The following is a 12,872-nucleotide window of genomic DNA, read 5'->3' on the forward strand; positions in this document are numbered from 1 at the left end:
CGAAATGCGAAAACACCCGTGTGCTTAGATTTAGGTGCACGTTAAAGAACCCCAGGTGGTGAAAATTTCCGGAGTCCTCCACTACGGCGTGCCTCATAATCAGAAAGTGGTTTTGGCACGTAAAACCCCATAATTTAATTTTTTAATGAATCGTCGTACGATTTAAATTAAGCGCTTCTTCAAATCAATGTGCCCTCTGGCGGGAGGGTGCGAAAATCTTTCCTCCGGTCCTGTGACTTGACCGCCCATACCTGACTAAAACACTGCTTGAACGCACCACTGATGCTAGAAGGAACTACCCTCTCGAAATAGTAGTTTGAAGCTTTTTGATCGTCGGCCGATATTTTGAAATATAAGTTTTCTTATAATTTTCCCCATTCAATTACACATGCTCATTGCGCGAAGTTGCGGAGAGAAATGTCCAGAATTCCTGGACATTGTTCGCCACTACAACACTTGGAGCACTGACGTTTTAACGGGTTAATTGTGTAATATATTCCTCGTTCCTGCTTCTTTTCGTTTGCACATTTCTTTTGACAATTTTAATAATTTTTCAGTTTACGCGCATTTCCGTCACCACATTCTAATGACATACGGGTATGGGCCGCAACAGCGGAACATAACCAACACAATATTTCTGTTCACGCCATGCGTCATTCAAGCTACGAGCAAGCCCGTGGCATGTGGTGTGTTTCGCGTCCCAGCGTTGGCGTGGCGCCAACATGGAAACACACATTTCACTTTTCAAACAACTAAAAATAACCAGACGTCGCTTTGCGTTTCTAAATTGAGACAATAAGTGAATAATATTGAAAGGATCATCTAATATTATTAAGTGAAAATTTGTTGTTATCAGTGGAGTTACCATTAGAATCCAGGCGGCGCTAGCGTCGCCTGCGAGAACCGGTCCCATTGGTTCGTTGCGAATGTCACGAGCTTGTTTCGAACTATACCAGAAGACGAAGAAGCAGGGTAACGGCGTTTCGGATTGCACATCTTGGGCTCTGCGATTTGCGACCACAGCAAGCAAATAAGAGATGCTTCCGAGCTCTCAGCATCAAGCCGATAAGAGCAAGAGGAGGCGTCGTGCTCGAAGAAACTCCGCGAGCTCCAATGGACCCGAAGCTTCTCGGAGCTCCATTTCCTCTGGCGAGCTTGAAGGGACCCGCCAGTGTCCGAGCTATCCCAATCAAAGAGCTACCGCGGACGCCCCGTTGGATTCAGCTCTACCGAGACGCGCGACAAGCGCCACCGGATCGGTCGCTGAAATTCCCGCGAAGGAACCTCCTAAAAGTAAGCGAAGATGTCGTTTTACGACGCCGTCCAACCCACTACACCCAACATCACCGCACCTCAGGAACAACAGGACGGTAGCACCCAACATGGCACGCGCAAACGGGACATCGCTTCTACGACGGAAGCACCTTTTTCGGTAGAACCAGGAACCACCGATGGGCGTCCAACAAAAGCTCGAGCAGTCGCCGAAGCCGATGGCCAGCCTCCTCCGAGAGAACGCCACACCTCGCAGCCGACACAGGCACTAGAGTCTGCTGCCGGCGCTCGGTCGATCACAGCCGATGCGGCATCTTCCACATCGAACAAGGAAGCAGCCGACACAACCCTGACGGCCGAAGTCCGCAGTGCAAAGCTTCCGCCTGGTACGGTTAAGGCGAGGACACGCTCCGGCTCTACGGTCACTCTGGCGGTGCCCATCGACGCGGCCTCGAGAAGCGGACAATCAGGAAAGTCGTCGACGCAATACTCGGGGTCCCAGCGCGAACCTTCGTACTCGTCCTTCATTCAAGGTCTGAGGACGTTGACCAGAGAACGCAGTGCAGAGCAGCGGGCCAGGCGACGAGGAAGCAAGTCTTCGATCTGGGACTCGGAACACGTGAGCGAGCTGTTTCTTTTCCGCGTCCACGCCGTAATGCACAGGCTCAGCTGTCAGCGTGCGACCTCTGGCAATCGAAAAGGTGTCAGATATAGTCGTTGCAATGTGCGACATATCATGGGAGTCGCTGAGTTGCGAATCCTGAGCTGTATTTTTCAAAGCGAAGCTTTTTTCTGCCTCTTCTCAGGACTTTTCGGGCGCTGCTACTGTGAGCGCCTTGCCACTCATGCCGCTGGGTTTCATGCAACGCTACCAGATGGCACTAGCCCCCGCGCATGTCTAGGGAACCTACGTGCAAGCTCTGTTTTAGGGTGGTGACAGCCTTTGTAAAGGTACTTGCCGCCACCAGCTAGATTAGGGGGTTATGCTTTCCGACAACTGATAAGGTGTGGGAAGCAAAATCGCGAAAACGAAGCCCAACGGAGGACGTTTCGTGCAACCTTTGGGGACGTGAATTAATTAACCTCTGCAGCGAAGCTGTTAATGGCTACTTTCCCCGCTACCGTTCCGCGCGTAGAAAGAAAGAGCATCACAATAGGGCAATGCCGGGCCGACCCGCGGCGGAGGTGACGCAGACTTTGAGATTCAACGATGTATGTTGGTATTGCTACAGCTCCCTACATAACCCGATGCCTTGTCTCACCGTCACGTTCATTTTTTGTCTTTGTAAAGCGAAGCTTTCTTTTGCCTCTTTTAGCGATTTTCCGGGCGTTGCTGTGATGGTCTTGCCGTGCTTGCCGCTGGGTTTCTTGAAACACTAACAAATGGCGCTCGCCTCCGCGAATCCCGAGTGGCACCGCTGCGGCAGCGTTGAACAGTTTGTGCGTATGGCATGTGCTGTGCTTGCTTTCCTGTGCGACGGAAATGCAGGTGCTCAGCAGTGGAGGTCGCGTTCTGTGCTCTAATAGTGTAAACATTACAATCGACCATAGCCTGAAGAGAGCCCTCGGAGCTGGCGTCTTAAGCGTCTCGACAGCATGCCCGCCCGGAATGCAGAAGGAGCAGGTAAACACGCGCCAGCAAAATGGCTCCAAAGCATGCACTCAGCTTCGAGGACACCCAGGCCCGAAAGAATGGTCGTGCGTATCAGGAGCGTCTTCGCTACGCAGCGACACGCGGTGCAGACACCGAATCTATGCACAGAATGCATACATGCAATTATACTGTTCGAATTACGCGCAGCTCTTTAATACCCTTTACCACTTCTGCCACGATGCGATGTGCGATGTGAAGCAATGATAATGATCACTCCTCTCAGGCATTATATACAATGACGCGCAACAACGTATCAAGCAAACACGTCTCCCTGTGTATTCTGTGGAATACGCAGACAAAGAGCAGCGCCGCACGCAGGGTAACATGCAACATCAACTCACCACTCTGGTATTGGTCTAAACACTGAAGAAATTACGCACTCGCCGCCAACATCACCGCTAATTATCGTCAATCAAAGCAATGCCGTGTAATGCCCTCGGACCCTGAGGGTAATGAAATAAATAAATAAGTAAAAAAAATGAATAACTAAATAAATAAATAAACCGCATACAATTCTTTGCTTACATCAATTACCACAGTGTACGGGATCCGTCGATGTTCTTTCTTTGAGGCACGTATGCACGGAAGGACGACCGAAAATGCTTTCGAGCATGGCGATCGCGGGACAGCCTAATTTTATTCGGACTTCGCTCCACACTGTGCAACTTCAGCGGCCGCTGTCATAATTGCGAGGACTAGTATACCGACTGCTCCAGTGGGGCTCGCTGTAACGAAATGTCGTTTTTTTTTTCTCAATCCGGTGCCTCAAAAATACCTCCGATCGAGGATGCTTCTGTGAATAGCACCACAGCGCGTGCGACGCACTGCCTGGAAGTGCTCGAAGTTGGGAGTGCATAATCAAGCACGTCGTGCCAAACTATAACGGCTGAAATCACAGCGTTGGTGCTACTGCACCTCAATCTCGACCCCAGTCTCCATTATGTCACCGCGAACAGCACAGCTACTTCTGGTTTGCTGACGCGACAGCTGAGTCGAGCAAACACTGGCTGTAAGCATACGACAAGCAGAGGCTCAGCGCTATGGCTACAGTTCGCTGGCTCGTACCACAAATCGCTGGCAAAATACCGCTGCCGCATGCAAGGACTGAAATTCCTGCCTATAAATCCTTGCAGGACAACTCTATCCTCTTCACCATAGCGGCACATATTTCTGTCACAGCGAAGGCGAATAGCGAGCTAAAAATAGCAAGTAGTGTCAACGCCTATGCCTGGTTTTTATGAGTAACCTCGCCAGCGTATTTTACAATATAAGACATGCTTTGGTTCCTGAGCAAAAGCATGAAAATGTACATAATGAAAGGTGAGAACAATCACTGGCCTGCACCATTATCAATGTTTACCTGATTACATTCATGCCCCAATGGCAGCTGCGGAATATTCACGTAAAGAAAGCAAAAATAAATTGAAAAGCGCATGTGCCTTCTCTCTGGTAACATAACGCGCCCACACTTTTTCTCAGCACGTAATTTTGGTATCGGGATTGAGTGAGATATTTCTTTCATGCTTCATTTTACAGGGGAAGCGCGGTTCACGGATAGTGGTCAGAGTAGCAGGGGTACCTATCACAAAGCAGCAAATCCTCCTGATGGCCATCTTAATTTTCATAGTGACAACCGTGACAGCCGCCGTCGTCATCCTGTTCAGACGAGAGCATGAAACTGCTCCGACAAAGCCGTACTGCAAGACCAACGATTGCCGCAATCACGCCTGGCGCCTTTCCGATAAACTAAATAGCCGCCTCGATCCCTGTGAAAACTTCGGGGCTTACGTCTGTTCCGCTTGGTCCCCACCAAAGGGGTACCTTGAGCACTCTAACTCAGTCATGGATGACGTACGGAAATCTTGGTTCCCACGGTTCCAAAATATTCTTAGAGAAGGCGCCAAGGTAATTCGGGTTGGCCAAAAGCCGCTAGTCATGTACGCCACATGCATGGGTGACAGTAAACAATACGGCTCCAACGTGGATATCTTCTGGAAGTTCCTAAAGGAGTGTAGACTGTCGTGGCCGGAAGAGCCAGAGTCAAGTGACACCAGTGCCCTCGATGTACTCATAACACTCGCGTTCAAGTGGCAGGTTTCACTCTTCTTTCAATTGAGACTACAGCGCTTGGGACCCGCACCGAATTGGCGTTTGACTTTAGATCCAGGCCCACTTATACCGCTAATGTACCAGCATCATCTCACGATCAAAAATACCGGCGGATACGCCAAGTACTGGGCTGCGTTCTTCTACATCCTCAAGGGAAGCTATGACAAGGACGCGACGATAAACCAGACGCTCATAGAGACAACCATGGTGTTGGAAGGGGACGTCTTTAGAAGGCTCCTATTCGCCGTGCGTCCACTTGCAGTCCAACAACTACTGGTGCCAATCGCCAAGATTAGATTCTACACTCCGCCTCTGGACTCGAAGCAATGGCTACGCGCATTAAAGCAATTAGAGCTTCAGCCTGAGATGGAATCATACGACCACGTTCTCATAGCCGACAAAAACTTCTTCCAGACCATGGCGGCCGTGATGGCGTCGTACACGGACACCCAGCTGCTGTCCCTGATTGCGTGGTCTTGCGTGCAGCTCCTGGCACCGGCAGTGGATTTGCAGCTGCTGAAGTACCGGTACGACCAAGGCGTCATACTTTACCGGCCATACTTCTGCGAACGCTTTGTCGAGACCGCCTACCGACTCCTGGTGGTTGCTCTCACCTCTGTGTCGCGTTTCTCAAGACAGGAACGCGCCGTCATCTCTGCAAACTTCGACCACCTGGTTGCAACCGCCAGCGCTTTGGTCAACGCCACAGACTGGCTGGATGCCGAGAACCGACAACTTGCTGCCGTGAAGCTGGCTTCGACACGCCTGCAGCTGTGGCCCCCAGAGCATTTCCTGGAGAACGAGGCACTTGACCGCATGTACGCGGCTTTTCCGAGCGCCGAATTGCCGTTTGCAGAATATTGGATCCAGTCGAGTCGGTCTGCCGCTGATACGTACCATACGAGTGCCAATATCGACGTCTTGAGCTACGCGGTCAACTACGAACTGCCGTACCTCTTATACGATGCTGCAAGTGGCGCAGTCAAGGTAGCTGTGGGTGCCATTACTCCGCCCCTGTACTACCCTGACGGGACAAAAGCTATGTTCTACGGAGGACTCGGATTCTCCATGGCGGTGAATCTCGTCGCGTCCCTGGACAAACAGGGGCTGCGGTGGCATCCAAACGGCACTTTCGGCGACTCCTTTTTGTCCCAGTAAGCTTCTTTATCCTAGTTTTGCGAACGTGATGATTTTCACTTTTACATGGGCGGTTATTCCAGAACAACACAGATAGACTACTTTCCTAATATGATAGACATAATCAACCCATTATTTTTGCTACTTCGCCAAGTTACAGCTTATGGTAATGCGCCGTCGTTGGCCATGACACGGTTGTTCGAACTAAACTAGCCTTTGTAGGTAATTGTGCGAAGAAATTTCTAGAATGAGTCAGGAGATCTATTTGCCTGTAATAATAGACGGATGTTCGCTTATATTGATAATCGAACTGGAAGAGCTAGTTTCTGAACTGATAGATGACTGAAGAACTTTGATATCGCGATATGCTCTCAAGTACGCCCGACTGCAGTTTGAAATAGCTGGGAAATTTTACAGAGTGAAGCCACCCAAACACTATACGAACTTCACGTTGTAAAACTTATATGAAAGCGCATCGCTGCGTCCACAATATTCAAAACTGGATGTTTTCTACCAGAATTTGTTCCGCTAAACGGATGCGAAAGTGCTTACTTATTAATCACAATGGCAATCTAAAATGTTCTGTTTTACTTAGTGCGCTATTAACACCGCACCTCAGTTTTGTTATAACTATCAAAGATTACAGTACTCTTCTTTACAGCGCCGCTTCTCGAGCCTTCGAAGACCGGGACGGCTGCCTGGCGACTGCAGAGGAAGCTCCCGTCGCCGACTCTCCCACCTATCACACCCGACCCGGCTCCAGGACCAGCGTCTTTCCCGAGATTCCCGCGCTAGAAGTGGCCTACGCAGCGTACAGGCGTTCCATCAGCGAAAGCGACGACAGTCCGCAGGGTATTTCCCGGAATCTCTCGGGCGATCAGGTGTTCTTCATGAGTTTGTGCTACATGACCTGCAGCCTTCCCGGAGCCGTGGGTCCGCAGACGGTCGACTGCAACAAGGCTGTCAGCAATTCGGAGGCATTCGCGCAGGCTTTTCAATGCCCGTACGGATCAAAAATGAATCCCAAGAAGAAGTGCACATTCTTCACCCGATAAGTGGGGGCTGGAAAGGACCCAAATCACGCGCGATGTTCACCACGCCACAAGTGTGAACGTATACAATATGTTTATCAGTGTCAGACAATATACCTCTTGCCTGGACCTTGCAATGCCTTGAAATGTGCTCGCCGTCTTTTGCAAAGCGATGGCGCTCTTTGCATGAGGGCGTCAGCAGTGCAACTGGCACTTCGTCTACGTTCCTTGTTCTGGCGTACGACGCACTCTAAAATACTGACGTGTTTTGTTTGGAAGTTTCATGACGTTTTTGGCGCCTTTTTGTTTTTGCTTTCTTCTTATTGCCCGTTCTTCAGCTCTCTGACTTCTTTTGTATTTGAAAATTTTACGTTTAGTTAACAACAATCTGGCCATCTAGGTGTTTCAGACGTCGAAAAACATTGACGTCATCTACCGCGTTTGCGCGCTGTTTGCACCTTTCTTTCTTTTTGTTTGTGAAGCCGGATTCATGAACGTGTTTTCGAAGACAATGTCCAATGTATTTCTTGGCTGTGCTTAAAAGGAAATTTGTTTATTTCACAAGATCCTTTTGGTAATTCGCGGCTGCCTAGCGTGTGTTTTCAATGCCCGTCTGCCCTGCACCATTGCATATTCTGCAGTTGGCTGAAGGGCACCTGGTGCACACTTAAGGAAGGCTTGAAACAAGCTAATATTTGACAGGTTTGAACTGCTTCCCGAGCCAAATAATTCGTATCATTTCTCTAGTACTGCCGCGCACAGAGTTCAGTGAATAAAACCTTCTTTTGGTAAATTCTCTTGCAGCTCGACTGCGGTTCTCGCAGCACTCGTTGGCGCTTCTCAAGACGAATGAAAACAAACTGCACAGAAAGCGTAGCGTTCTTTTGTCGTACCAACTTATCCAATGTATTAAACGTTCGATTAAACGTTTGATGTAGAGTTCGCGCCCGAGTGATGAATAGATCTCAAAGCTTAGGATTATTACTTACATTCATGCCAGTTAATGCCCGTGTTGATGGTCAGCATGGTGGAAATTGAGTGAAACCACGTGAAAAGCGCACCGTTCACCGCAGGTTATATTTTTTAATGTGATTAGCTTTCTTTGCCTACTTTGGTCGTGTTAGCCTATCTATCTATCTATCTATCTATCTATCTATCTATCTATCTATCTATCTATCTATCTATCTATCTATCTATCTATCTATCTATCTATCTATCTATCTATCCATCTATCTATCTATCTATCTATCTATCTATCTATCTATCTATCTATCTAGCCTTTTTTGTCGATCCAGTGCCCTACGTTGCCTACCTGCTTGAACCGCTAGGTAAATGTTGGTGGTTAATGCCATCGTGGTCGGTCCATCGTCTTAATTCAAGCTTCGTGGCCTTACTCTTCTCATACCGTCGTCGTCACACCTTCTACGCCGAGTTATCGCGTTTAACATTGAAGTGGATTTCGTGCCCGAGTGAAGACCAAATTTCAAAGGTGAGGATAATTTGATGCCTTCATGTCATTTACTGATGGTGTTGATGGTAAATAAGGTGGAAAGGGAGTAAAACCAATTGAAAAGCACAACGTTTAATAAAGCCTATTATATTTATTATTGCGATTAGCTTTCTTTTCTTACTTCACTCGTTTTCAGCCTATCTAGATATCTATCTCCGTCGTGATCGGTCTACCGCCGTCATTCCACATTCGTGATCTGACTCTCGTCATATCGCCGTCGTCACAACTTCTATGTCTAAGTATGTGCTCGTGGTTGTGATGCCGTCGAGGTCGTTACATTGCGGTCAGTCCTGCTTTGTCAGCCGGCCCCTGTCGTGCCGTCATTTTCACGCCGTCGTCGTCATACGGTCGGCGTGTATTCGCTGTCACAGCGCCGCCGCGATGCCGTAAAGGTCGTTTAATTGTCGTCATTGCAGCTTAGTCATCTAACTCTCATCATGCAGGCGTCATGATGTCGTCACGTCATCGTCATCACGTAGTCGTCGTCATGCCATTGTCCTGCCGTCGTCGTCACGTGGTCGCTTTGCCATCGCAATCGCTTCAGTAAAGTCCTCCCATTGTCGTCATGCCGTCCTCGTCATAACGCCTCCATCGTTCCACTGACGTCGATCTTTCTTTGTCATTCTATTGTAATCATAGTGTCGTGAATCAATCGCGATTACGCCGCCATTGCCACGTAGTCATCTTCAGTCAGTCACTCAGGCATCCCTCGTAAGGCAGTCGCTATCCCGCGCCCGTTATCATATACTCGTCACGTCATCATCGTGGCGTCTTCGTCGTCATGCAGGTCTCATACAGTTTGTTGTCGCGCCGTCATCCCCATAGGCCCGTCGTCATCTCATTCTGTTCACATTTTTCTCATGTCATCGTGGTCAGTGCGCCGTTGTTATACAGTCGTGATCGTGTCACCACGGTAATTCTAACTTTGACATCCCAGTTTGGTCCTGTCGTCGTTATTTGCCATCGTCGTCAAACAGTCCTCGTCACCGAGCGTTTTACCATCGTCATCGCTTCAGTAACTTCATTTCACTATAGTCATGCCGTAGTTGTCAAATCGCCTAGGTCGATCCATCGACGTCATTTCTTCCTTGTCATTCTGCAGCAATCATGTTTTGTCCCGAAGAAAGTATACCGGGTGTGCTTTTTTTTTTCTTTTGTGTCTATTCGCTCTCTATCGAATCGAAGGAACCGGGCCGAGAGCTGTGTCGGGGACGTGGAAACACGAAGACGAGCGGCGCTGGCGACTGGAGCCTTTGCGTGCGAATGACCGCGATGGCACCTCGGGCATGTGCTGTCGGCCTGCCGAAATAGTCCAAACTGACAGTCACTATGAGTGCGCGACGTCCAGGGAATTGTTTATCCCGCAGAAAATTTGACGGATCAGGGATCTTGTTGGGCCGAGCGTGTGTACGTGTGGCGATCGGTTCACCCTCGATTCTGTCAATCAATCATGTTACTTCTGATTGATTTAGTTTTGGTTGATTTGTTGACTGCGTCTTTTCGAGACCATGTCTGGGCGCTTAAACGCTGGCGCCTATTAGACCACGTCGGCTTGCCTGATTGTTCTGAGTAGTCGATTAATGAAGAGGCCTGTTTCTCCCAGCGGTCCGCGTGTCCTTTGGATGCTGCACAAAGAAATTTAAGGAGAAGGTCCCAGTCATTTCAGGGTGAGCAAGGAGACAGGAGACCTCACCATAGCAAACCAGGCCAGTTAGGCAGGCCGCCGATCGCGATATGACATCGTTTTGTATGTAAATACAAATTTAAGAAAAAGTTAAAAGGACGCCATTGAGCTTTCGGTTATTCGATGGTGTTTTGCACAGGAGGGCGAAAGGCTTTCCGCAAGGTTGTACGGAACTCGTTGTCCGGGAGTGTTTGAAGTCCGAGCTTTTGAAGCAGTGTCATGTCGACACTACGGCCGGCAACCGCGACGTCAAGCTCACATGCGGGATAGTTCGCCGCCGTTGTCTTTGGCAAAAGGTGTTCTCGCATGATAAAAAGCGCTTGCTCTCCTGCTCTGACTGCCACAATCGAGAGCTTGCACCTGGAAAGCTAGCCAGTTTTGCCCGCTTTCTGGCATTCTAGATTGAGCCCATACTTCATGCGAATAAAGGCCTAGGCGCGCAGCACGTAATCAAAGTCGTCAGGAAAGTAACCCACCGACTCCAACATGATCCCAATCTAGTGGACCAAACCGAAAAAAATTTGACGTATTTTCACGCACGGCGAGTCTGTTGACGAATATCAAAAAAAGAAAGAAAGAGCGTGATAGTCGTCGTGATGTGCGCAGGTGCGGTTCGCGTGCTGACGGGAGGCTTGCCACGTGTAAGCGTGTCTGTGAGTTTGAGACGCGTGATTCAGTGCGCCAAGCCAAAAGCTCGGACGAGACCAAAGTTCACATGAAGCCCTCACATACCCACTTTTATGAGTGCTCTCTTTGTTCTAACATTCGAAGTCGTTTGTAAACACGAGTGGGACCCTTCCTCATGGGGAGAGGTGGGGAGGAGGTTCACAATCGAAGAAAGCATGCCGTGGCTCTCTCTTTTGTTTTTGTGGCTGTTGGGTCTTCGATGCGGATGAGCCGGGCAAAGAGGGCTGTCCGAGAAGTGGAAATACAGAAACGAGCGCCCGGGCCGACTGGAGTCATTGCATGGCAATGACGCCGACAGCACCTCGGGAATGTAGTCTCGCCCGGCCGACACAGTGTTAACTGACAGTCACTTTCTGTGCGCACGCTACAAGCAATTCTTCCGCATGCAGCAGACCTTGAGCAGATCCCGAAACGGATGCGAACGAGTGTGCGCACGTCTCTCGGTCGGTTCACGCTGGGCTCTGTCCATCAGTCACGATTAATTTCGGTTGCGCATTTTCCCCTGCGTATTACCGAGGCCATGTCTGGTCGCGTAAACACTGGCCCTTATTGGATCATGTTTTCATGCCTGACACCCGAACAGTGGGAGGCCGTGCTGACTAGTTAGGACCCTCGTAACCAGAAGCAACTGGTGCGGCGGGCACGGGAGACAGCAAGAGCCGCAGGAGCCTTGGACTAAGGGCGCCTCCCGCACAAGCAGAAAGACACCTGCTTGTCCTTTCTTTTTAATAAATGTTTCTCCTCCTCCTCCTTATGCCTGATTGGTTTGAGCAGGCGATTCATTGATAGGCTTGCGTCTTCCAACGGTCCGCTTTCCTTGGACACTGCAAAAACTGATTTCAGCAGAGGTCTCAGCATTTACACTTTGAGCAAGGAGACAGCGGACCCCGGCGCCACTTTTCCACGGGAGACCAGGCTAGTAAGGCAAGCCGCCGACGACCGGTATGACATTGTTTGTCTGCAATATGCATACAGCATAACATTAAATTATTACCGAGTTAATAATCCTAGTTTTTCGAATACCACTTTGCGTCGTCGTCATGCCTGCCGATCTGCACTTGCCTCTGCTGGAGCTCGCCCCGCTTTCGTCGTGGTCTGCCTGCTGAACTGATGCGTCCTAATGTTAGAAGCTGCCTCACTTCGCTACACTGCCGTCAGTCAATCATGATTATGCCGCCTTCGTCATGACACCTTTTTCATTGCGTCATCGTCGGACAGACCCTCGTGCATCTGTTGTCATACCGTTGTCGTCAGGCTGTCGTCGTTCTACAAGCGTCATGATTTAAAAATCGACAGCTCATTGTTGTCATGCCATTGTCTTGATACCGCTTTTGTCGTTCCGTCGACGTCAGTCTTTCGCCGTCATTTCATAATCTTCACTGCGACGGCGTAATGGAGTCGCCGTCATGCCATCATGCTAATGGCCGACCTAGGCGCACGAGCGCCATAACAAAGTCCGACGATGCCGGAATATGTCGAGTGTAGCCGAACCAACGGAACTCTGAGCATGACATTGACACATATTAAATAAAAGTTACCAGACGAATACTTTCTCGCTACTTTGCTCGAATGCTAGTCGCATAAGCGTCGACAGTAATCGTAAGACATGCTCTGTCGTAGTTTTTGTCATTCTTCGTCCTCTTCTTGCTTACTATGTGGTAAGGAAGGGAGCATGAAAAGTTCAATTAAGGAGGGCGAGTTCAGATTGAGCAGAGAGACATGTTTTCCAATGTTTCTTAAAAAGAGTCGAGTAATATGTTTCTTGCAGCGGTTCCTCTCTAACTTTGT

The 12,872-nt window shown here is 49.3% G+C and overlaps 1 protein-coding gene across 1 annotated transcript; it reads left to right on the forward strand.

Moving 5' to 3' along the window:
- Nucleotides 1-1,303: 1,303 nt before the first annotated feature.
- On the forward strand, nt 1,304-7,227 carry LOC129382875 (phosphate-regulating neutral endopeptidase PHEX-like). Its single transcript, XM_055067104.1, has 3 exons — nt 1,304-1,891; nt 4,463-6,189; nt 6,834-7,227. Exons 1-3 carry the CDS (start codon nt 1,304-1,306, stop codon nt 7,225-7,227), a joined length of 2,709 nt encoding a protein of 902 aa, XP_054923079.1.
- Nucleotides 7,228-12,872: the final 5,645 nt, after the last annotated feature.

The sequence above is a fragment of the Dermacentor andersoni genome, chromosome 3, assembly GCF_023375885.2.
Source record: "Dermacentor andersoni chromosome 3, qqDerAnde1_hic_scaffold, whole genome shotgun sequence".
Lineage (NCBI taxonomy): Eukaryota > Metazoa > Arthropoda > Arachnida > Ixodida > Ixodidae > Dermacentor > Dermacentor andersoni.

Excerpts from the sequence above, each read along its gene's own strand:
- LOC129382875 (XM_055067104.1), top strand. The coding sequence starts at position 1,304 with ATGTCGTTTTACGACGCCGTCCAACCCACTACACCCAACATCACCGCA. Across the intron at positions 1,892-4,462 it reads CGATCTGGGACTCGGAACAC|GGGAAGCGCGGTTCACGGAT; the intron begins GTGAGCGAGCTG and ends TTCATTTTACAG. Across the intron at positions 6,190-6,833 it reads GGCGACTCCTTTTTGTCCCA|CGCCGCTTCTCGAGCCTTCG; the intron begins GTAAGCTTCTTT and ends TCTTCTTTACAG.